Here is a 25,600-nt window from a genome sequence, read left to right as displayed (position 1 = left end):
CTCCCCATAGCAAATAGCACTATTGAAGTCTAAAGCCAAACCACATATCCAACAAACTGGCACACCTCCACTTTGGTCCCTGGCTTAGGCCAGCTACCCCTCCAGCTCTGGTCCTGCTTCTCCCTTGACTAAGGCCAAGGTCACGTGCCACCGGCATACCCACCCCTTATCCAGGGCAGTTCCTGCTCCCTAACACCATTACGTTGTATGCCTCAATGTGACTTCTGCAGGATGCCCACTGGGCAGCTAACCATCACTCTAAATCCAATGGGTCACATCTCTTCTCTTAAAAACTGCCCTAGCTCACAGTTCCTGCCAGGAACAGATACTACAGCCCCCAGATCAAACTTGGGCCTTTTCTCTGCCCTCCTTCCTCCCCCTCAAACCGTAGCTATGTAGCACCTGTACTCATCCTCTCTGCACCACCGAGTCCTCAACCCCTCCTGTTTCAAATGTTTCCGTAATATCTTACCTGACCCTCTGCTCTGCCTCCCTCCTGCATACCCACTAGGCACAAGTTGAAACATGAGTCTTTCTCAAACCCCACTCATTTATGCCTCTGCTTAAGAACCACTGATGGCTCCCTACTGCCCACTGAATCAAGGCTAAAGGCTTCAGTGCAGTCATCAAAAAGCCCTTAGTCCCCTGGGCCTCACCGCCCCACCTCCAAGCCCAGGACATGGGTCCACTCTTGTCCTGACTCTCGAACCCTTTCTGGATTTTGGAGAATGCCATCCTCCCTACCGGGATCGTCTCCCTCCCCACCTCTCCCTCCTAGTCATCCTTCAAAGACTCAAGCACCCTGGTCTAGCACCTGCTGCAGCCCTCAGCACCCTCTCCTTTCTCATCATACTGCTCAGTTCTTGATGAGAATCGCTTATCCTTTTCTCTTGGCCAGGATTCCACGCATATTTGCCGTTTCTCTCCATCTTCCCAAGGGCAGGAAGTCTGTTTTAGGTGCCACATGACATTTCACAATATTTGACTCATAGGACTTCACTGCCCAGATGCACGGTTTTCCAAAAAATGTCTGCAGCAGAATTATTTTTGTCCAATGAAATCGTATACAAAAAACCAACAAGGTTGGCAGGGCACAGCCTTGAAAACCATATGGTGTGCAGGTCTACTCTCCATAGGCAGGGTTGCCGGGAGTCCGACTCAACTCAAGGGCAACAACTTTGGTTGGTTACTCATTCTAAAGGCCCAATCGAAACGCCACCTCCTCAACAATGTGATTCCCAAGCGTTCCTGCTCCTCTGACTCAGAGCTCCCAGGCCACAAATGCACTCATCTGTTAGACTTCAGCCTTGGGGTGATGTCCACCCCCGGGGCTGACCTGCAAGGGCACATTCCTTCTCAGTCATCCTAGTGCCCTGGCCCAGTGCTGGATCCATCGCAGGGTCCATGGAGCACCCCACACACTACCTCAGCCCACCTCCTGCAGACCCTCAGCAGACCCCCGGGGTTGCTTACCTCATCCTGCAAGTTGATGTCGCTAGGCCCACGGTTGAGCTGCTCCTGCAGACTAGACACCACAGCATTGTTGCCAGGCACTCGGTATATGCCTGTGGACTCCAGCCCCCGTGTCTCCACGATTCGACAGCATGCAGCCACGATGAGGGGGACACGCTGGGGACACAGGCAGAGCGAGTGTCAGGAAGGAGAAGGGAGGTTAGTGGGGACAGTGCCCCCGTGTGGAGGGCAAGAGACCCTCACTGCTACTAGTCCAGGGCCTGGTTATGGCCAGAGAAGGAGGCCAGAGCAGAACAAGCCTGGGAGACCACGTGGCCCTTTCCCTCGCTGGGCTGTTTCCACAGCTATGCGGTCACATGAGGTGGGGGACTGGTTCCAAAGTCCTTGCACCTCAATGCCTTGGTGTCCCCACTTCCATGCTTGCTCTGGATTCTGGCAGGACCCACCTGGTTCTCCGTGGCTGGCTGGCACTCTTCCAGCCGCACCCCAAATGCCCTAGGGGTTGCCTTCTTGTTCTTTTTGATGATGTTAATGCCCCAGGGGGCTTTGGGGGAGGCAGAACTGTCATCTGCAATGGGGGAGTCAGAAAGAGCCAGAGTGAGTTAGAGGGGCAGCCTTCACACGTGGTCACATACTCACATGCTACATTCCACATGTGGACTACATCGGACAAGTAACCAAGATGCTGAAGTGGACAGGAAATTATATCCCAAGAGAGAAGACAGAAGGGATGCGGCTTTATTCTGGAGGAGAGAGGTCTAGTGCAATGTTAGGACTTCTGTGTGACCTCAGGAGCTAGAACTAGGACCAGTAGGTGGGACCTATAGATTCTGGTACAACCAAAGCAAGAACTTTCTAACAGTCAAAACTGTTGTGAAGAAGGAAAAGGCTGCCTCCAGAGAGAGTAGCCTTACCATCGCTGAAGATACATGAGCAGACACTGTGAAGCACATGTGGAGAAATCACATGAGCAGACACTGTGAACCACATGTGGAGGAATCTGACTCAGAGCCCCCAGACCCATACAGGCATATGCCGGCATAAACCAGCAGTACACGCACTAGAATAATCCTGGCACATACCCACAGGCACGAACAGACCATCACATAGTTCAGCATACACACACACACACACACATGTGCGCACATACCGCGCCCTCTTAGCAGCTACCTTCTTACCTTTGTTTCCTGCGGGCAGGTCCTGGGTCCTGAAGCCACGAGCCGTACTCTGCTTGAGGAACTCAGATTTGAGGAACTCAGATTTGAGGAACTCAGACTTGAGCCCCCCCAGGCCTCGAGAGCCTTTGGGAGAGGAATCAGCTTTGGGTCCAGAGCTATGGCTGCATAGGAAACAGGGAAAGAGGAGGGGTCTTCATCTGGGGTAGCCCATTGTGGATGCCCTGGCCTGCTGTCACTTTGGACCTCTCCCTTTGTCCCTATCTAAGCTGGAGTCCCTGCCAACACTCTCTCTGTCCTCCCCTCCCCCAGCAGAGGAAACCCCGGGGGTTCTGCCCTCAGGTCTGGAGGTGGATCTTCTGTCTGGAGACACCACCCACCCACCTGCCACCCCGACCCATGAGAAGCCTTTTCCTAAAGACAGACCCCCGCACAAGTCACTAGCTGGTGCTGGGCCTCACCTCACTTTTCGGTAATCATTAAGCTTCTTGCTGATCAGAGCTTGGTTGGCACAGCCGGGGTCCTGGAGCAGGAGAGAAGAGACCACATCAGTGCCCATGTTCAGCCCACCCCAGGCTTGTGGCTGGCTCTTGTCTCAGCCTCATCCCCTCTCTCCTCCATCTGCCAGGTGGAGCACAGACAGGGCAGAGAGAGAGACCAAGGCTCAAGTTCCAGCAACCCCCTCACCAGCTGTGTGGCTTTGGGTAATCCAATGAACCTCTCTGAGCCTCTGTCTCTTCAGCAGTATCAGGGGGTGATAATGTGGCTACCACAAGGTTGGGGTGCAGAATTATGTAAATATCACTCATTACAGTCCTAGCAGGCAGAAGGGAGATACCTAGTAAGGGGAAGCATTACAGCCATGGGATTCCTAATCCTGTGGATTAGCACTGGGCTGTGAACCATGAAGGCCACAGTTCAGACCCAACAGCTGCTCTTCAGAAATTCTACATAGGGTCGCCATGAGTCGGCAGTGACTCAGTGGCACTTAACAACGACAACATATAATAGTGATGGTGACTTGGGATCTCTGATGATGCCCTGTTGTGGGGGCAGCCTGACCAGGTCCCCACACAGTCGGGGCCCAGCTTCTTCTTTGCTGGAGGGTCTGTGGCCCAGAGGGCTATGGAGTAGCACCCCCTTGCCCTATGATTACAGCAGATGACTGCTGGACCGGGGCGCGGGCCCACTGTCCTCTTGGTGAAGACCAAGCCCCACACCCAGGACGCTGAGCCACTTTGTGCAGGTTGTGCCAAGGTCCCTCAGTGCAGGCACCTGGCTGAGGGTTGGGACTGGGATCTAGAGATCCAGCTTGGGCCTCAGGCCAAGTCAGCACCAAGCTGGTGTGTAGCTATGGCTGTCCGGAGGACTGGATTAGTGTTGTTCTTGAGTGCCATCGAGTTGGTTCCGACTCATAGTGACCCTATGTAGGGTTTCTGAGGAGTGGCTGGTGGGTTGGAACCACCAACCTTATGGTTAGCAGTCCAGTGACTACCCTACATTACCACACGAACATGGGATACTATTACTTAATTCTCCCCAAATCCCTGCCAAAGTCCTTGGCTCAACCCCTGTCCGCCTTCTGCCAAAGACCCAGCCTCTTGCCTCCTGCCAAGGTCAGCTTGTTCATCCCCCTGTAGACAGGTCCACTTGTCAGAAGGACCAGCCACAGACTTCTCTAACACACACCTATGGGAGACTCCTGCCTCCTTTAATTCTTGGAGAAGCCAAGATCGGCCAAAAGCTGGCCCTCAGTGCCAGAGCCTGCCCAGGGCAGCTGTAGCACTAACAAACACATAATTTATTCATTAGTATTATCACTATTAGTGATTCTCATGACGGCCCATTACTGAACACCAATGAACAGGGCATTTTATCTTCACACCCAAACCTCGGTAGGTAGAGAGAGCTGCACGTGTGCCTTTGGGAACCCATTTTATAGAAGAGGAAAATGAGGCTCAGAGTGCTCAAGTGAATCCCCCAGCCGGTGAAGGGCAGCCTCTAGAGATAGACAGGCCTAGCCCGCCCACCCCCTGGCCCGGCTGGGACTAGGCACAGCACTCACCTCGCCCTCGGCCCTGCTGTTCTCCCGGATTGCTCTGATCCAGCCCAGCATGTCATCCCGGTCCTCAGCCTGAAAGAGATATTCACAGAAGTCAGCGGTGGTCAGCCGGAACACGTGCCTCCTCTTGGTCTCGCTGTAGGAGATGTCCACCAGGCAGGAGCCGATGCAGACGGGCGCCGCCTCGTCCTCACCTGCGCCGGCCGCCACAGCCCCCGCCGCCGCCGGCCCGGGCTCCCGCCGCTCCTTGCTCAGGGAGAGCGAGCGCGCCCGCAGCGCGGCGTACACCCGCTTCCACTGGCGCAGGCCGCTGCCCGCTTTCTGCAGGGAGACACACAGGGTGGGGGAGAGAGATGGGAGGGGCTGGGGTGAGAGGCCACGCCCAGAGCTAGAGATGCCCTAGAAGCAGTAGGCAGTGACAGCAGTGGGAACCCCCGCCACTCCGCTGCCCACCTCTGTCCAGTCACCAAAGAACTCCACATGCCTGGAAATTCTCAATACCTTCAGACAATCCACCATCTCTATCTTCTCCCATCTCTATCGATGGGCATCAGATACAGTGGGAGGCTCAGGAGAACAACCAAACCTTGCCTACATAGCAGGACGCACCTTAAATAACATTCATGCAGAACCATGCCTAATTCACCTTCCTTCCAGATACCATTTCCCTGCAAAGTATGTGCTCTCTTTGTCTCTCACTCAAGACTCCACTCAGTACCCCCTCAGAACCCCCATGTTGTCAAAGCCAGTGACACTTTCCCCGGCCTTTGTAACTCTGCCTCTTAGCAGCTTGGGAGGGACGCAGCCATGCTCTTTCCCTCTCCAAACCCTCTCTCATCCACGCCCCCATGTTCCCTGGTTTTCCTCTTAATTCCATGGGCTCTTTTGTGGTCTCCTCCACAACTCACACACACACACACACACATATCCTCTAAACCAGTGGTCCTCAACTGGGGGCAAGTCGGTCCCAGTGGGCATTTAATGATACCTGGAGACAGTTTCAGTTATCAAAACTGGGATGTGCTATTGGCATCTAGTAGGGTAAAGGCCAAGGATGCTGCTAAACACTTCACCATGCATAGGACAGCCCCCCCAACAAGGAACTACAGGCATAATACCTGTTCTACGGTGCTTCCAAGATCGTTTGTTTTTTACATGGTGAAGATTTGGGGCATCGAGCAAGCAGTCTACTGGTGCCCTTTTTCCAAAAGCATGTGCTCACTTTGTGTCTCTGGGCCACATTTTGATAAGTTTCATAATATTTCACACTTTTCCATAATACGATTACACAATTGCAATCCTGCTGTGGTCCTGTAGGATATGCACTGGACTGCTGACAACAAGCGAATTATAAAGCTGACAGTTCAGACTCACCAGCCACTCCTTGGAAACCAGGATTACTATGAGCTGAAATCGATTCCACAGCACTCAACAACAAGAGCACAACACTGCCCGTCTGACAGGCTACAGTACAGTGTCGGCATCACTTCACAGATATTAGAAAAGCAAAAGAACTGTATGGCTCACTTTAATGCCGCATTCATTTTACTGCAGCGGTCTGGAGCTGACCCTGAAGTATCTCCAAGCCTGTATCTGGCCAAAAATGTCACTAGTGTTAGGTTAGACACTGCCCTTGGAGACCCTAAACAGGTTTGCTATAAGTCAGGACCGACTTGATGGCACTTAATAACAACAACAACAACAACAACAGGAGGATGAGCACCAGAACTCCACCCGGGCCTTTCTCCCTCAGAGACATCACCCGTGCCCATGGCTCTAACACTGCTCTATCTGCTGATGGGGATTCCCAAACATATATCCCTGCGCGCCATCTCCTGGAATGGCGGTCCTGGCCCTGCCTGGCATCTCCACATGGATCTCTCAGGCACCTCACACACTATTTGCCTATTAGAGGGCACTGGGCTTTCCCCATCAAACCTGTTCCCTCCTACTCCCATCTTCTCCAGCTCAGTTGCCTGACTCCTTCCTCTTCCTCACCCTGATATTCAATCCACCAGGAAACCACAACTGTTCTGCCTCCAAAACATCAGCTGTCCCCTTTTCTGCACCCTCCCTTATCCACGCCATCAATGCCTCTGGCCCCAACACCATTCTCACCCCCTATAGTCCATTCCCCATCCAGCAGCTGCAGAGAACCATTGTAAAACACGAAGGAGATCTTGTCTCTCCTCTTGGAATCAAATCCAACGCCTTTCCGGATCTAGCCCTACCTCTTTCCAAACTCCTCCTCTCTGCCTCCTTCTTTCTCACTCAGCTCCTGGAACAGCTGTGTCTTTGCTTTCGTGGGGCCTTTGCACTTGCTGCTCTTCTTCTTTCTTTATGAGGCTGCCTCCTTCTTGGTCTATGGGTCTACACACAACCCTCCCCAATATCACCTCTTCAGCTAGGCTTTCTCTGAACATTTTTTCTAACGGCAACACTCCCTTGCTCCCAATTTAAAACTCCCTGTTGGTTTTCCCTGAGTGTACATTGCAAGCTCAGGTTATCCCATGTGGTGATTCTCCCAGTAAACTGTAAGCTCCTGGGTGGCAGGCACCATATCGCAGGGTTTATTAATGGCCCAGGCATAGGACAAGATCCCATCAATAATTACTGAATAAATCCATTAATGATGCTGGGCGCTTCCTGAGGGCAGGGGCTGCATCTCCCCCATCAAACCAAGACTCCGTTCCTCTGGATGGTCGTCCACCCATCACTCTGCTCCCAGCATCCAGCAAAAGCCTCTGTCCTCAAGAGCAAACAGATGAGAACAACTCGCTGTTGATGGAGTGAACACAGCCCACAACTGCCATCTGCCTCCTATTTAGCTGACCCATCAGAGAGCCCACTCCACTATTGTGCATCTGCTGAAGCAGGAAGGTGATGGGCACCCAGAAAAGGAAGGCAGTGAGGAGACGAAACTAGCTGGGTGACCTTGGACCAGTCATTATTTTGGTTAGCAGCGAGCGCTTAGCCACTGCCACCCGGGCTCTTCTGAGCAGAGTAGGCCTTTAGTAAATATCTGTAGGATGGCTGAATTCCAGTCCTGCCTAAACTACAGGAGCTCTGGTAGCGTAGTGGTTACGAATCGGGCTGTGAACCACAAGGTCAGCAGTTCGAAACTACCAGCTGTTCCGCGGGAGAAAGATGAGGCTTTCTGCTCCCACAAGAGATTTACAGCCTCAGAAACCCTGTACAGGGTCACTATGAGTCGGAATCGACTCCACAGCACTTGACAATAACAACAACAATTAAACTACATATCTCACTTAATCCTTACAATAATGCTTGGAATAGCCAGAATAGCATTGCCCTCATTTTACAGAGCAGAAAAGTGAGGCTCAGAGACATCAAGGGATTGCCTAAAGTCACACGTTTGGTAAGTGGCTAGGCAGAAACTCAAAGTCCGTCTGACTGTAAAGTTTATGTTCTTTCTGGTACCACAAGATATCCCAGAGTGCAGGGTAAAACATGCAAATACTGGGAGAACAATAGGCAGAGGATCAGCCCACTCCCAAGTTCCAGGCACTTGAGTAAACCCTTTACAGATCATCTCATTTAATCCTCAGCAACACGCTTATGAGTTAGGGATTATTATTAGCTCCACTTTACAGACAAGGAAACTGAGTCATAATAGGTGCAGCACCCAAGCTCTCATTGCAATATGAGGTAACCAAGATTTCTCTTAAACACTGTCAGCTCTCTGGACTCCCCCAGGGACAGCAGAAGGCTAGGCTGCCTCAGCTCTGGGCACCGGCACCCGCTTGGGACCCAAGGTACACACCCCACAGATGCAGGGCCCCGCCCTTCTCTCTGGGATCCTACTTGTCTCCCCGCACTTCCCCCCGCCCCCATCCACCCCGTCTTGTCCTAGCCCTTTCATCTCTCACCTGGATCTCTGTGGTAGCTCCTATCTGGTCTTCTTGACTGTGGGCTGGCTCCCAGGAAGCCAAACAGGTCTTTTAAAGCTGTAACTACCTCTCATAAGAGCTCCCAGTGGCTTTCAATTGCCTTAAGAAAAAGGCTAAATTTTTGTTTGTCCTACAGAACCCTGAGAGCTGACCTCCACTTCCTTCTCAGGCCTCAGCTCCCCTAAGAAAGGTGTCCTGACCTTGCTCTCATTTCCCAAGAGTCCCAGGAGCCATTCTGGGGTGATCCGTCAGCTGGGATTCACTTTGGGATCCTTTTGTCATAATTTCAAGTACAATTTGTGCAACTCCGCCCCACATCAAAACCCATCTCGGTTCACCTCCTTTTCACGAATTCTCTACGTCTCCAGGACAGGATGGAACCTCTATCCCTCATGCTGTAGGTGAAGCTGGTTTCCTTTGGCTCAGAGGCTGGGCGGTGGGTGCAGCAGAAGCTGAAGAGTTGTGCTGGGAGCCAGCTTCCATCTACCCCAGCATATTTGTCCAGCCATCTTACCTTCCCCTTCTTGGTGAGGATCTGCTTATAATACAACCAGCCTTCTCTCCTGACATCACTGAAGGTCGCGTCTGAGAGGTCAGAAGTTGAGTGTCGCTTAGAAGGGGCCTCAGCATCTTCGGAGGTGCCCCAGCTATCCAAGGACTGCAGCAAGACAGCAGAGGGCAGTTTAGGGTGGCTCCCACAATGCCAGCATCTCAAAAATCCCATGGACCACATAAAGTCATGCAGGCCTGGAGTACGCCTGTGCCATGCTCCAATGTGCTGTGTGGCCTCAGGGGCCTTGCCTGCCCTCTCTGGACCACCTGTGTTGAGGTCATGAGACGAGTGTAATGGGGAAGCCAGAAGGAAGGAAGGTTATGACCTACCAGCTGACCACATGTCTCACCACGCCAGAAAAGCCAATCTAGAACCTCCCTTAACTTTATAGACTGAAAGGAATTAAGTAAACAGAGGAAGTGATTGTGTCAACAAGGAGTTAAATAAACAAGGGAAGCAGGAGCAGCAACAAAGACAAGTGTGTGGAGCAGGTGCTCGGGTCCACAAGGAGTTAAATAGAGGAAGTGACAGTGTCAACAGGGTTCCAGAGCAGAGGTGACATACCACGGAGAGCTAAGTAAGCCGAGGAAGTGATAGGCATAAATCAGCACACCTGAGATCTTATCAAGGGTCCGAAATCAAGATGGCTCTTTCCATCCATTAACAATCAAGCGTTAAAGCCACTGAAAACCTGACCCCAGTCTCCCTGGGTCCTGAGATCACAGATATCCGACCCTCCAGCACATCTCAAATCCGTGGCTCTTTTCAGCGGGCAAATATGGACTGAGTGTCTCCCTGCACTAGGTGTGGGGTCAACTACAGGGGATACAACAGTGAGCAAAACAAATGAAACCACCGCCCCCAAGGAATGAACAGTCTGGCTGGGGGCTGGGGAGACGGGTAAGAAACAAGATAAATACATAAACTGAATAGCACTGTTGTTATTGTTAAGTGGCTTTAGTGACGCTCTTTAGGGTTTTCAAAGAGCGGCTGGTGGCTTTGAACCGCTGACTTTGTGGTTAGCAGTCCAGTGCTGATCCTACAGCACCACACCAGAACTCCTAAATAACCTGGTAAGTGATAACAAAGAAAAATAAAGGAGCAAAGCAAGACAGGAAATTCAGGGGTGGGGATGAATGTGGCTTCTGACTAAAAACATAGAAAGACAGAAAAAAAACCCTGAAGTCTTAAAACCAAACAAGAATTCAGCTTAATTGGCAGAGACTGTCTGCCTTGAGCTCTGTGCCCTTTTAAGAACTCTCTCTATGGGGTCAAATCGACAGGAGCAATTGGAAAGAAGCGATGAGTTGGGAAAAGCACATGAGAACGGTTGCACCACTTGAATGCCATCAATATCACTGAATTGTTAAATTTATGTGCTGCTTTGCATATTCTCAACAACAAGAAATGAGATCAAGTAAATTTTCAAAAGAAGAAAATGAAAAAGTGAGTCATGTGACTATGAGGAGGGAGAGCATTCTAAGGGGAACAGCAAGTGCAAGGTCTTGGGTGGGCGGGCTGATGGTGTCTTTAAGGGATGACAGAAGGTTGGGGAGGCTGGAATCATGTGGTTAAGGGTGGGTGGCTGGGTACAGGGAGCAATGGGAAGACATCTTGATAACAGGGGTCTTCCCATCATAGATCTAGAACCCTGCCCCAAGATTGTGTGTTGTGCTCAGTATCCGAGGCCTCATCCCCTTCTCCAGCCCCTCACACTCTCACACACAAACATGCTCGGTGCTCACCCCATCAGTGAAGAAGCTACGGAGCATCCGCAGGCTGGGGACTCGGTTTGGCAGGCGCCTGAGAAATGAGGGCCAAGGTGAGGGACTCAAGAAGCATGGCTGGCACTTCCATGGAGAATGCACACCACAGCAGCCTAGGGGACTGAGGAGCTCAGGGCCAGGCCCCACCCACCCTGCGCCCAGTCCGGGCCTCACCGCAGAGCCCTGCCCTCGTCCCGGAAGGTGTTGAGCCCGTCATCACAGGACTTGGAGCGTTCTGTGGTGATGGCCAGCAGGTAGGAGGAGCGGCGGCCAGCTTTGATGCTACCTGCAAAGTGTCCATATTGCATTCCAAGGGCAGCAGGGCAGGAGGCCAGGGACATCCCGGGAGCCCTCCCATCTGGGCAGGACCAGGAGATGATTCTCCCCACAGGACCCCAAGGGCAGCAGGAAGCAGTCGGGAGGCCCCTGGGACCAGGTAGCAGTAGCCAGGATGGTGTGTGTGTGTGTGGTGTGTGTGGGGGTGTGGTGTGTGTGTGGATGTGGTGTGTGTGGGTATGGGTGTGTGTGTGTGTGGGTGTGTGTGTGTATGGTGTGTGTGTGTGGTGTGTGTAGGTGTGTGCTGGGAGACTCACTGCAGTCCTGGGAGTAGTGGCGGCCGAGGGCAAAGGTGAAGGTCGGGGAGGTCGGGCTGGTGCCTAGGACAGGGGCTGAGTTCATGGCACTGGAGACCACGGCGGAGGCGGGGACATGCTTGGCTTGGAGGTCGATGCTGGGACTGGTGGGTTCATCTGTACAACAGGAGAGTGGTGGGTAGACACGGTGGAAAGTCTGGCCAGCACTGTGCCCCTCCACCCCAGGCCCAGATGAACCGGAGTTCCTCAAGCCCTCAAAGCATTGCTAGCAACAAGTCCACTGTGGAGGGCGACCAACCCAACTGACTTGGTCATGGAGTCTCTCCCCTCAGCGGGGACTGATTTTCCCTGTCATACTGGGCCACCTAGGAGTGGGACTGAGTCACCCTCTTCAGACCAGGCTCCCAGAGGACAGGCCTATATCTTCCCTTTAGATCAAGAGTTTCCTAGGGCAGGGCTCTATCTTTCCCATCAGACTGCTGGAAGAGACTGTTCCCCCCCCAACCCCCAATCTAACTGGGAGCTTCTGGGGCAGGACTATGTCTCCTCCATCAGACTGGGAGCTTCCTGGGGGCAGGGACTGAGTCTCCGCTCTCAGACCAGGAGTTTCCAGGGACAGGGACTGTGTCTTTCTCTCTCAAAGTGGACACTTTTATCTCCTCCCTCAGACTGGTGGGATCCAATTCTTCCCCATCAGCCTAAAGGCTGTCTGGGGGGCCAAGGTTGTGTCTCCTCCATCAGCTCTAGGCCTCTTCTCTCACTCCCCAAACTGCCTTGGGTGAGCTCACCACACCCAGTCCCAGTTACCAACTCTGGCTCCTGGCTTCCAGTTCCATTATATTGCATCCTGATCTATCTCCCGAACCCCTAGACTCGGCTCAACCCATCCTTCTGCTCATAGGCACCTCATATTCAACGACAAGCCCTAACCTTCTTTCTGTTCTTCCTGACTCACTCCTCTACTCATTTCCAATACTGGGGTGAGGCACCTCCCTCTAGCCAGGCCTGAAACATGGGAATCATCTCTACCTCTCCACTCCTTTGTCTCTCCTTAATGTAATACGAAAGAGGAGAGAGTCAGGAAGAACAAAAAGAAGTTTGCTCAGGATAAAGTCCAAACTACCCAGCGACTGACAAGGACGCTCAAGACCTGCCCCCATGAACTGGAAGGGCACCCTTCAGAGTCTCTGCATATCTTGTTCCTTCTCCCTGGAGTACTTACCCCCTGGCTAACTAGTTCTCAACTTTCAAGTCTTAACCAACGTGTTCTTTCTCCAAGATTCTCTCCTTGACTCCCCATGTCCCAGTCTACGGTTTTTGCCCTCTTACGGCCTCTCAGAACTTCCTGTACTTGGCTCATACTCCATGCTGCTGAACTGTTATGTTAAAGTCTTTTGGTCTTTTCCCCCCTGTGCTACCAGGGAGCCTAGTGTAGTGCCTGACATCAGTATGGTTGGAGAGATGGAGAATGGGTGGAAAGAACAAAGAATAAAAGAAACAAAGGAAGGAATGATTAAAAAAAAAAAAGGAATATAAATGGAAGGATATAGATAAAGAGAAAAAAGAGAAAAAGAAAGGAGGGAGGGAAGGGGAATGAAAAGATGGCTGTTAGGATAAATGAATGGGAAGTATGATAAAAGGAAGGAAGGACTGAAGGGTGGATGGACAGATGGATGGATGGAAAATGGACAGAGAAACAAGAGGATTCCGTCAGCCCAGAGCTGTGCCTACAATGGACAGGTGGGTGGATACAACAGGACACACACAAGCAAGTCCCCCAAGACAGCCATCTGCGCCACCACTCACCAATGAAGGGGATAGAAGCCAGAGAGTCTTCAGTAGTGGCCAAAGGGGCCACCTTCCTGCCTGGACGCTCTCCTCGTTCACTGTCCTCTGGCTCTGTGGACTCATCACCAAACCCGAGGTTCATATGTCTTGCAGGAGGCAGCTGGATCTTGCGGCCTGTTGGGGGCTTCTGCCTCAGGACCACCTCATTGCGGCGCTCCTCTGTAGGAGGCTCCAGGGCCCGGGTGCTGGGTTCTGGCCGGGCAGCCCTGGGTGGTTCTGAGACCTCCGGTGGGAAAGATGCAGGGGACTGGGCCAAGTTGAAGGTGGGAAGCCCCCCAAAGGGTGAGTCTCGGAAAGAGAGTGCATGCAAGAGGCCGGTTCGGCGCTGGAACGATGGACTGTAGCTCCGGTATCCGATATACCCAGTGTCATCTAGGCCCTGCAGGCCAGGTGGGGCTGGAGCCTGGGGCCCTGACACGTCCCGAGCTGGGCAGGCAGAGGGGCGGACAGATGTGCACGGAGAAGCCCAGCCGCATCGTTCAAAGCGAGGAGACACCAGGACCCCTGGCTCCAATGTCTCAGCAGAGCGAGTGGCCCGGCTCAGGTAGTCGTCCGAGCGGGCTCGGTGCCAGCCCTCCTGACCCAGGTGGCTCAAGGCGTCCTGGGAGGTGGAGCAGGGCCATGGACGGTGGGCAATCACATCCTCCAGCCGATCCTGGGAGGCGCTGCGGGCCCGGGGTGGCATGACTGGGCACCTTCTTTCCCCCGCCCTGCGGGGCACCTGGTTCGACAGCCAGTGTGACAAGGCCTGCTGGCACTCCAGTTTGCTGGGAAGCACCCGGTTGCCAGGCTCTGGAAAGGCACGGGACATCCGGGGCTCGGAGGGGAGGTGGGGGAAGGCACCGGGGCTGGGGCGGGGCTGGCTCATCCCCAAGGAATAGTTGTCCCGAAGGGTACGTGCAGCAGACGGAACTCGGGGTCCTGGGTCGCTCCAAGCAGCAGGACTCCGGGAGTCACTGGGCAGTGCTGAGAGGGGCTCAGGCACCATAGTGGCCCAGGTGGAGACCCGGGCTGGCGGGGCATAGGTCTTTCGGGGATAGCAGATTGGGGGTGGTTCTGGGATGCTGTGGGCTTCTCCGGAATACGGTTGGTTCCCCTTCAAGTAGGCGTCCTGGGAGTAGGCCTGGTCAGAGACACAGAGGCAGGTGAATAGGGCTGGACAGGTCCCATGGAGCAGGGAACAAGGACCCCAAAGAAGTAAGGAAACTAAAAGGAGAGGACCAAGTAGGGAGTCCTGAGTAGGTACATGAATAGGAGCACACCCCAGAGACAGTTCAGAGGGAGGACAAGAACTGAGGGCTTCTGAGGCTCCAACACACACGCCCACTTGAGAAGGAAACAGGGTCCCTCTGTCTGACTTCAATGAGACTCTGGGTCTGAAGACTTGTGACAAGGACTGTCTTAGCCACAAACATTCCAACATCTGTTTGCTGAGGTCCTTCCCTCCTGCAGCCTCAGAAGCCTTCCTGCTCGCAGGCTCGGCTTCCTTAGGGCCAGTGATACCCACAGGCCCTCAGGCAGAGCTGGGGAACTCCAACAGAAGCCAGTCAAGGTGGCATATGACAGAAAAGGATGGCTGAGGGGTGTGTCCACTGGGGTGGGCTGGGGGTGGGCAGAGGCTAGGAAAGCCCAACTGTCCATTCATCCCCTGGCTAAGGAGCTGGAGGCCCGGCTCCTGGGCCACTGAATAGGAGAAACATGCCTGTATCTTCTACCCTCGGGGAAAGCCTGGTCCAGGGGCCTTGAGCCACCCCTAAGCCTGGAATTTGGCACTGGGAGCTGAGGCTGGCACTGCATTGCTGAGAAGTGACAGGGCTAGCACCCAGGCCCAACCAAAAAAGGAGGTGGCCCCTAGGGACGGTGGCCTCATGGCCCTGACACAGTCTGGCCCTTGATGAGCTGCTTGGGAGATCTCCGTAAGGGCTAACTATCAAAGGACAGGAGGGTAAAACTGAACACACAGCCTTTTCACACCACAAGGAGACACTGTAACATACACACCCAGAGAGACATTCACACACACACAATGAGACACACACACAAATAGCTTACACTCTTCATCCCAGGCACAAACATCATGTGATGAGGACAAGCTGACCACACACACACACACAGCCCCTTTAGACCCGAGCACCCCGGGGTGGACACTTACATACCTCCTGCCATCCTGCCGGCTCCCTCCGTGAGCTGCCCGTATCACATCACAGCGCCCGCCCAGGCAGCATCCCAGCCCTCCTCTGCCCTCCCCACCCTCCACTAAGCCCCTCTGACCACTTTGCCAGTGTTGGCCTTTGGACCCCCTCAGTCTGCCCTCCCTTTGGCTCCCCTGAGGTCCCCACCCGGCTCGAGGCTGGCTGTCGGGAGGAGGAGGGAGGGGAGGATGGGTGTGGAGGGGCCTCGCCGCGTCGGCGGTGGCGTCAGCAGCTGCCGCAGCCCGATTGGCCTCCAGCCTTGGCTCCCAACCACAGGAATGCTTGGGCCCCACCCTCTGGTGAGCCAGGATGGGGGCGAGCGGAGGTCCCCAGATGCTGACATCTAGGGCTGCCTGCCCACCCGAGCCTGGGTAACACAGTTCCAGCCTGCTGCCCTAGTCACCCCTTGTCCCCGCAGGCTGTAAAAAGCCAGGAATACCCAAGGCCACACCCTGTTACCACCCCACCCCACCCCCGCCTGATAGCTTGCGCCCCTCAGCCTGGGGGGAGGTGCAAAGACAGGGCCTTTTAGACTTGGAGTGAGCCATCCTCCTCTCTGGACCTCTGTCCTTGTCCCACCAGCCAGGAAAGGCAGAGGGACAATCGAGGTCAGGGAGTGGAGGTTCCCAGAGAGGCATGGTGCCAAGCATGGCACTGTGATTACAGTGATTATGAGAGTTCGGCCGGGGCAGAAGCCAGCACAGCAGCTCCCAGGACCTCCTGGACTTGGTCCTCAGCCCTCCCCTTGGGGGCAGTGACCTCAGGGGCAAGCAATCTAGTATCTGGCTGGGACCCATGAGACAGGGAACTGGACACTGGGCAGAAAGAATTGCCCTGGGCTCTAAGTCAGGGCTGGAGTTGTTGTTGTTGTTATGTGCCGTGGAGTTGGTTCCGACTCACAGCGACCCTGCACAGGGTTTCCGAGGCTGTTAATCTTTACGGGAGCAGAAAGCCTAAGGAACAAGGAATCGAATCGTGTGTGGTGTAAATGGACCCACACAGACACGTGTGCGGGATAGAATGGATGCAGTGTTGCGGCATGTGCCCTCACTGAGTGTGGAGGAGAGGTTCAGGCAGTACATTACGGAGGCATACGCTGGATCCAGGGCAGTATTTGAGAGCGAATGCACTTGTGTTGTGCTGGGACAGGTTGTGATGTTTGTGGGCACACAAACTGTGTGATAACACCAAGCATGTGTGAGGCCGGGGACTGTGGTACTGAGGTGATGAGAAGTCAGAGGTGCCGTGGTGTTTGTGAGTACTTGTGTTGTGAGGAGCTGAGACGTTGGTGAGTACTTGAGTTGTGTTGATGTTTGTGAGCGTGTGTTAAGGTTTGAAAGCGTATGCATATGGACGTACTGTGATGTGGGAGGTGGTGGTGGGCACCTGTGTGTAGTTCTGGGGGTATGTCTGTATCAAGGCATGTGCCTAGTGTAACATGTCTGGTGTGTTGTGTGTGTGTGCTGTCACGCACTATAGCGGTACAGCATGCTATATAGTAAGGGGGCACCATGGGTTTGTGTGTCTGGTATGTTCTGTTTGTGTATTGAGTGGTATACGGGGCCCGAACGGGACACAAGACAGTGGAGTAGGTGGATGTGCCGTGGGGGTATTTGGTGTATACTGTATATGTGTGTGTAGTGGGTCTACAAGAGATACACGAATGGAGCCCTGCAGGGAGAGGGTGTGGAGAGCAGGCGTCTCTCCTGGGCGCTGACCAAGAACATGCCAGTCTGGCAGGGTTAGCTGGGCCACCTTCCTTTCAATACCCCAGCAGGAATCCTGCCTGTCAAGGCCAGCACCTCCCCCAGCTAGAATGAAGCAACAGCCAGCCCCAGCCCAGGGATGGGCCTAGCATCTCTGATTGGGCAATGCCAGGCTGTGCTGCCCCTACACCCTGGGATCAGCCCTTTCCTTTCTGCCTTCCAGAAGGGCCGATGTAGGAATATGGGCTTAAGGAGAAAGGCCCAGGGGTCTCCCACCTCAGAAAACAGGGGCCGGACTCACCAGCTGGAGGATGTCCTCATCTTTGGGCATGATGGAGAGCTCCAGAGTGTCATCACTAAAGAGACAGGACAGAAGGCAACTGGGGCTGGGAGAAGAGGATATGGGGTCGCCACGGGGGTGTGCAGGGACATGGTAAACTGGGAGCTATTATGGGAGGGGGAGGCAGGGGGCACTCACCTATTCTGGATCAGAGCTATGACCTGGGAGTAAGTCTTGCCAATGATGCTCTCCCCATTCACCTTCACCAGGCGGTCTCCTGAGGACAAGGGGTTTGGCCACCAGTAAGCAGGCATAGGATGTCAATGGCCCCACTTAAGATTCATACCCATACCAGGCATGGGTGATAGTGTGGGGACAGGAGTCTCCTCAACATCTAGATCCCAGAATCCTATGCTAATCCCAGGTACGGAGAAGAAACCAGAGGGATGCAGAGAGCCTGCTAACTGGGACAGCTCACCTGTTCGAAGCCCTGCCCTGTGGGCGGGGCCATCATCCTTCACATTCTTGACAAAGATGGTATCCATGGGCTCCAGGCGGTGCCGGGGGGAAGGTCCTGGTGGGCATCAGCCAGGTTAGCTGGGGGTGGCTGCTCACACCCATGCACAGCTACACACACAGGGGACACACACTCAGAAAGACCACACTCATACAGACACAGATACACACAAACCCACACAACCACAGGGACACTATAAGCAAGCCCATGGATGCCCAGAAACTGACAAGAGGATACACAGCTGGGAGAAGGAAACCTACATAAACACACAGAGTTATGCCTTTAAGGGCTTACTGTGGACCAGGACCATGCCTGAAACTTAGAGAAAAAGGAACAAACACAGTCAAACACAGTCCTTGCCTTTTAGGAGCTCACTGTCTAGTGACTGATACCGACTGGGCGGAGGGTGAGGAGGGGGGGAGTTGGATCATGAACAACAAAACAAAAGGGTACTTAAAATGAGACTGGTATCAAGTCCTGAGGCTGCACGGCAGAGACAATCACACAGACAGAAAAATGTCCACCCGCAGGCCTGGGTGAGGTGCAGAAAGGCCCTCAAGCTCCCAGACACAAGGAGGAACACAACACCCAGAGCTCACGCCTCCCCCAGCAGAAGCCTGAGGAGCCTGGACTGGACATTCCCCTTCTAGTGACATTACATTATACTTTAACAATCCTCCTCCTCTGCCTGTCTATAGGAGAGAAATGGGCCATTCCTCCCCGCCCCATGGGCCTCTGGGGTGGGAACTCAGGAAGACTTGTCCCTGTGGCTGCCTACTAGAAGCCCAGAAGGCTCCCTGTTGAAGGAGTTCTGCCGTGAACATCCCTGGGGAGTCTGGGTACCATCAAAGGGCCCTTTGGGATAGCTAGGGTGACAGCAAGAGAAGTTAGGCTCACATCTGAAGCCAGGGGACCTCGGGAGCCCCTTACTCTCAACAGGACCCCATTTTCTGTATACCTGAGGAAGCCCTTATTCAGCTCACCCCAGGCCCAACCCCCAGGCTCTGCAGTCCCTGTTGGTAATCTCTCTGGGCTACAGCAACTTGAGGGCAGGGGTTAGGTCTTAGGTTCCTGTCTGCTCCCCAAACACGGTGGAATGGACAGACTCAAGAGGGAGAGAACTGTGAGGAAAGAAACAGGGAGGTGAGAGAGAGTGGCCAGACTAAGCCAAACCAGCACACAGAGGGAATAGAAGGGAAGGAGAAAAGGAGAGAAGGAGAAGAGAAGGAGCGAAGTTGGGGCAGGAGATGTAGACTAGGAAAACACCGCTAGACTTGGGGGAAAGGAAGAGAGACAGAAGGTGGAGGGTGAGTCCCAGATCAGCCTCAGCCCCTGGCCCCCAGCCCTCACCACTCCTTACCTCCTCGTCCTCCATTCTCTTCCTCCTGTAGGGGACAGACAGGTGGGTGTGGACCCTCAGCCCCGCCTGCTGTAGCGCAGGGGTGTAGGGGAGCAGCGCAACCAGGGCGGGTGCTCCTCGCCACCCAACGGCCATGGCCCTTATCTCCCTTCAAGTAGCCCAGCTGTGGGGGCCGCAGGGAGGGTGGGCTGTCAACTGGGACATAACATCCAAGACCAAGACCACCTCCCCTCTCCCATTCCTGCTGTATGATCCCACCACTCCAGCATCCCAAGGGTGCATCCATAGCCCCTTCCTTGGGGAGCTCCCAGCCCCCACACAGAAGTCCTGGGCAGGCACAGATAAGCAGGCATGACCAGTGCAAATAGTGGTTATCAGCTCTAAGAGAAAGGGACAGGAAGGGCTGATTATCGTCCCTGCGGGGAGGGGGTTTTGAGCTAAATTTGAGGGAGGCGGGAAGAAGGCATTCTGGATAAGAGGACTGGAATATGCAGGCTGCTAACTAAAGGTTGGTGGTTCGAACCCATCAGTCATTCTACAAAAGAAAAACCTGACAGGCTGCTTCTGTAAAGATTACAACCTGGAAGACCCTGTGGGGCAACTCTGCTCTGCCCTACAGTGTCCCTATGGCTCGGAACTGACTTGTGACAATGGGTCTTATTTTTTCATGTATAGGGCTTGACCTGATAAGTTAAAGGAGAAAGTCACCATCAGCAGGGACAGAGGAGAGAAGCCCATAAGCCAGACTAAAGCATCCAGGTTTGAAAGAGAACGAGGGAATCAATGAAGATTCTTGAGGGGGAGAGGGTGGGTGTGAAGCTAAGATTGGGGAATATGATTCTGGCAGCTAGGTACAGAATTAGGAACGAGGAGCGGGTCTGAGAGAAGGGAGAAGCCATCAGGATGTGGTATTTTAGAGCTGAGTAGACCTTTACCATCATCTCATCCAACTTCTTCAGTGGATATTCCCATTTTACAGATGACAGGACGTAACTATTTAAGACCACCCAGAAACTTGATGGCAGAGCCTGGCAAGACCAAGGACCCTGAACCCCCCTAGTCAGGACAGGCTGAGCCACAGGAAGGCCTCTGGGTACAGAGAGTGGGCCACGCTCTGATATGAGCTGACAGCCCAGGGAACATGTGGCAGAGGCAGAAGACTGCATTTAGATAGCTGAGTGGCTACATCCCATCTCCACAGGCTTCCAGGCTAACAACAGGAAGGAAAGAAGGGAGAGAGAGCAGCTTCCTCAAGCCCCAGGTAGGTTCTGAAAAGGGGATGGAGCCATCCCTGGTTTGAGGCTGATGTGACCTGGGCTCCTCCAGACCCCCATGTGAGCCAGAACCCCCAGCCCAGCTGTTTCTGTCACCGTCACCCTCACTGCAGAGTTCCCTGAGAAAGCATGGCAGGGGCCAGGAACGGGAGCATTCTGGAGAAAGAGGGAAGGAGGGAATTTGGGGACTAGCGTCCTCACTCACACTCAGCACAGCTGCGGCCCCTGATCTCTAGACACACAGCAATGAGAGTGGCACAGTGTGACACGTACTCACAGTTGTATGTACAGAGACCTACATGCAAGCATGTACACATACACACGTGCACACAGACATGCCAGCAGACCCAGACAGAGAAATCCCATGCCTTGGTTCTCTGGCAGGTGGGACCAAGGTCCCCAAGGGAAAGTCCCTCAACAGCTGCACAAGCTGATCCTAACCCTGGGGGAGGGGAGACAGGGGCTCATTGACTCTAGAAATAAATGTCTCCTCTCCTGCTCGGAGAAGGGTGGGAGAAAGGAGCAAGGGCCCACGGGAGCCCTGCTTCCTATCCGGAACCCCTCATGTTTCTGCACACTTTTGTTCTGCTGTAAGGGACCTCTCCCTACAGCCCACGCCCTTGGATTAAACTGAAGGGTCCTGAGCTGCTGAACTCAGAGAATTGGGTGTTTATCTTAGAACTGGAAGACTCCTTAGGGATCAAGTAAGTAAATGCCCTAAGGTTAAGGCAGGAGACACAGAGCCCAGGAAAGGGTGAGGCCACCCCAAGAGCCACAGGGCTTAGGAGTTGTACCAGAACTAGAACCCAGGTCTTCATTCAAGCCCCGTCAGCGATACTTCTACACATAGGCTAGGACGCTCTGGGAGGTCAGGCTCCTGGTGAGCTCTGGCAGGGGAAGGAACAGCAGACATAGCTGAGAAGAAGCCAGTGGACAAGGAATCTGGGAACGTCATCTCTTCTAAGAAGGTCGGTCTCCTTGAAGAGTCTAAGCATCCTGGTTCCCAGACCTCTAGGTCCCTGGCCCTGAACCAGTCAACCCTTCTCCGGAGAAGTCCGTGTCCAGAGAGATTAGAGGACTTGACCACAAAGTGACAATGGCCCAGGCATAATGACCACACAGTATAAATGACCAGCCAGCACTGTCCCTGCCTCCCTTTAAGACTCTGCCGCCGGTCACAGCAGAAAGGTGTCAGATCAGACCCCAGGAAGGACTGCTTCTCAGGGAGGATCACAAAGATCATGGCCGTGGGTGGTGAGGTGGGGGAAACTTACAAGTGAAATCTCCCCTGGCCCATGACAGCTTCCCTAGCCAGCAGGGGTCATGGGTGAGCAGGGCATACCTTCAGGTTGTAGTGCACCGCCGAGTCAGGTGGGTACACGATGAAGTGGCGCAGCGTGAAGCCGAAGCCATCCTGGAGACTTTTGTGCAGCAGCAGCGTCCGAGGCCCCTGCCAGGGGAGGGGACGCCCAGCAGAGCACCCATCTCTCGGGCCCGGTGGCAGCTGTAGGAGTACAGGGAGACAAGGCTGAGTTCCAATGTAGCCTGTACCCCCTACGCTGCACCCTCAACAGCTCTCCCTGCAGTCCATGAACCCTAGGGGTGTCCAACAGCCCCCTGCCCGACTTCCTCCTCACCCTTGACTTTATCTCCCACCTTTATTAGTCCTGCCTTTTTTTTACCCCCTCAGTCTCCCCATGATGCCTTTCCACTGACTTCAGCGAGCTAGGGGTTCATTCTGTTCACTGAGCATCTCTGCTGTGGGCAATGGCTACACAGCCTTCCAGCTTGGGACGTGCCTGCTGCCATCTGATCGCATTCCTGCCTGCTGCATATCACTCACATACATTCGTGCATATCTCTACAGACATAGAGACACTCTCAGGCACTCATGCAGGCGGGCCTTTGTCATAGACACACAAACATGTGCATACACAGGTGCAAACGTGCACACATACACAGGCATGAGTGTACAGATGAGGACACACATGCAGTTACACACAGTCACACAGATTGTCGTTCACACAGAAGCATGCAGACACACACGCACACACACTTAAGCAGACACACAGATGTGCGCACACAAAGCCCTCAGGAGCAGCAGCAGAAACACGCGTGGACCTGAGAGCAGAGAGGAAATGACGTGAGCATCAGACAACAGAAGGGACTTCCGGAGGCTCTGGACCCAACTCAGAGGTCTGACTGGTTCACCAGAACAAAGCAACCTGTCTAAGGGGGTGCACCCTGTTCTCTGGCCCACCTGCCAGAATACTTGGGATTTCCCAAGATGACACGGCAGAGGGTGTCAGAAGGCCAGAGTCTGGGAGCACACAGATCTATTTCTGGGACATGAGGGAGAAGAGGACAGACAGTGGCTGAGAGCAGGGTCCCTCCAGGTCCACTTCTCGGACACAGAGAGAGAAAGCAGAGACGCCTTCTCAAGAGACAAGCACATAGGGAGAAGCCAGGAGGCCTCCCTCAGGGATTCCTGGGCCCCCAATATCAGGCAGCTTAGCCTATCCACCACCCCAATCTGACACCTCCACCTAGAAATAGTCCTCATCCCCCTCCCTCAGGCTTGTCACCAGGCAGGAGCCTTCAGTGGAGGGAACAAAAGAGCTGGTGCTGAGGGAGAAAAGCCACCAGTTCTGAGGTGAGGAACTTCCATTTCACTGTTAAGTCCTCTCCTTGTCATAGCTGCAGAAAACTCAGAAGTTCACGTATCCATCCATCCATCACCTGTGCAAAGCCCTATGCTAGGGCTGCTATTAGAGCTGGCTAGGGGAAGGGGATAGGTCCTCAAATTGCAAAAGGTGAAGGAAAAATGGGACACAGGTAGTAAGCTTGCTTCATATAATCCCAGAGGACAGGGTCAGGTGAAAGATCCAAAGAGGCTGAGAGGCACCAGGCAAGGGAGAGCATTCTAATCATATATCCTCTGTGGAAAACTACCAGGATGAAGTTGTGAGCTCCTGGTCCCTGGGAGGATTCAAGCAAAAGCTGGACAACCACCAGTCCAGGAGACATTAGTAAAGATTCTGGTGTTAGCCAAGATTCTGGAGGTCCAATGATGGACCCTAAGCTCCTACCACATGGTCTCCTCCACTGAGCCCCACACCCCCATGGGAGTCTGGGGAGTCCAGAGGAAAACATTCTCTGGGAATCCTGCTGAGGTCTGAAATCCCCAGGATTTCCTATCTCCAATGACCTGGCAAGGAACTGATCAGAGAAGAGGGCCCACCACTGCCCTCTCTGACCAGAGCCCCTGCTTCTCCCTAGTGCTGGCTGCCCCCCCTCCACACCCTACACCAGGGCTCAGAGCTGAGGTTGTCGCAGGGCCCATTGTCTTGCCGGTGTCCTGGATTAAGGTTTAAGCCACCAGCTGCCCCAGTGATGAGAAGTGGCTGGGACAGGTCCCCACATGTCCCCCAGCACACATCCTGCCTGGAGCTGTCAGCTGCCTGGGGGTGCCACTCCCTGGGGGGTCCTGCCTGTGATCCAGGGTAACAGGCATGCCTTCCAATCTCAGGGCTCCTCACTCAGACCTTGCTGGCACCCTCTTCCTTATCTCTGCCTCTCCCTTTCCTTTTTCCCTTCCTTCCCATCTCTCTTCCCCACATCCCTTTCCTGGGAATGTCAGCATGGTAATCGCCCTGCCTGAGGAGGAGACACCATAGCCCCCAATAAAAGCCGGATCTGGCAGTGCATCTGTAGGAAGTTCTTCCTTAGATTTCACCTCAATCCTTCATGCTGTTCTATATGCAAGTTTCCTCTCCTCCCCTCTGACCTGGGACATTTGGAGCGGGGAGAAAAGTGGTGGGTACAGAACAGGAAGATGAACAGATTGGGGAGGAGTATGACTCACAGACACCCTCCATTATGCCTAGTCACAGGGACAAGGTGATGGACAGAGAGGGGAACAGAGGGGCACCGGACATTGCTGACGAAAGCTCTCCTGGCCCAGACCTATTTCCAAATCACCCCACCTTCATGATAGGAAAGAAAGACATCCACATCAAATGATGGTGGGAAAGCAGGAAATGGACCCAGAACCACAAACGAGGCAGAAGTGGACTGGTAACACCAGGAACCAGAAGCTAGGGCCCTGATCCTCTCCCCCCACCCCCACACCCCCGCCCCTAGAGCATAAAGAGGTCATTGCAGGGAGCACAGCGTTCATACTGGGCATGGTGCCCACTGTGAGTCACTCCCCACCAGCCCAGTCAATCCTGGACATCAGAAATGTGGTCCACCGGCCCCAACTCTGCCAGTCTTCACTCTGAACTCAAACAGTACCTACTGTGGCTTCCACTTCCTTTGCCCATTAGAAAACTCTGTATGCTTCTGTGCCCAGGTTCCCTACCAGGTTAGGGGGAGGGGTAGTGTCCACGGTGTCACTTCGTGGTACCTTGCCTGGCTCTGACTCTGGGTCCCTTACAACCTAAATTTTCTAGAAGTCTTCAGTTGATCTCTTCAGGCAGCCCTGACCCTTCCGGCCTCCCAATGCCTGTAAACCAAGCGCACTCAGCCCACCGGGGGTCACAGCTGCGAAACTCAGACAAGGGGACTGCCCTCTAGCACCGCCAGAGGAGCTCCAAGCCTGCTACACTTCCCCAGCTCCCACACTTCTCACTCAGTCTCCTCCAAGGACATAGGTTCCAGAATGCAGAGCGCATACAGCTCCAAGAAAGCAGGTATATCACCACCTGCCCCATGCCCCGTCAGCCCCGTGGCGGTGCTCACCCTGACCCGGCGCGGCCCGGGCGCGCGGCGGTCGCTGTGGTCGAGAAACGGCAGCCAGAGACAGCGCGGCTCCGGGGCGCTGCAGTCCACGCCGACGGCACGCTCCCAACGCCAGCCCCCGGCCCCTGCGCGGTCCACGCGCCACAC

At 54.1% G+C, this 25,600-nt stretch overlaps 1 protein-coding gene across 1 annotated transcript in view; it reads right to left on the bottom strand.

Moving 5' to 3' along the window:
- ARHGAP23 (Rho GTPase activating protein 23) overlaps nucleotides 1-25,600 on the bottom strand; it is an 89,272-nt gene that overhangs the window by 35,063 nt on the left and 28,609 nt on the right. Inside the window, 15 exon segments of the mRNA XM_006832529.1 lie at nucleotides 1,474-1,629; nucleotides 1,920-2,041; nucleotides 2,652-2,812; nucleotides 3,110-3,171; nucleotides 4,714-5,031; nucleotides 9,136-9,279; nucleotides 10,920-10,977; nucleotides 11,115-11,226; nucleotides 11,534-11,689; nucleotides 13,340-14,504; nucleotides 17,581-17,635; nucleotides 17,758-17,836; nucleotides 18,038-18,133; nucleotides 19,437-19,461; nucleotides 22,053-22,214. Coding sequence (XP_006832592.1) covers nucleotides 1,474-1,629; nucleotides 1,920-2,041; nucleotides 2,652-2,812; nucleotides 3,110-3,171; nucleotides 4,714-5,031; nucleotides 9,136-9,279; nucleotides 10,920-10,977; nucleotides 11,115-11,226; nucleotides 11,534-11,689; nucleotides 13,340-14,504; nucleotides 17,581-17,635; nucleotides 17,758-17,836; nucleotides 18,038-18,133; nucleotides 19,437-19,461; nucleotides 22,053-22,214 — 2,871 coding nt within the window.

Source organism: Chrysochloris asiatica, unplaced genomic scaffold (assembly GCF_000296735.1).
Source record: "Chrysochloris asiatica unplaced genomic scaffold, ChrAsi1.0 scaffold00007, whole genome shotgun sequence".
Taxonomy (NCBI): Eukaryota; Metazoa; Chordata; class Mammalia; order Afrosoricida; family Chrysochloridae; genus Chrysochloris; species Chrysochloris asiatica.
This window is presented reverse-complemented; position numbering and strand designations above follow the sequence as displayed.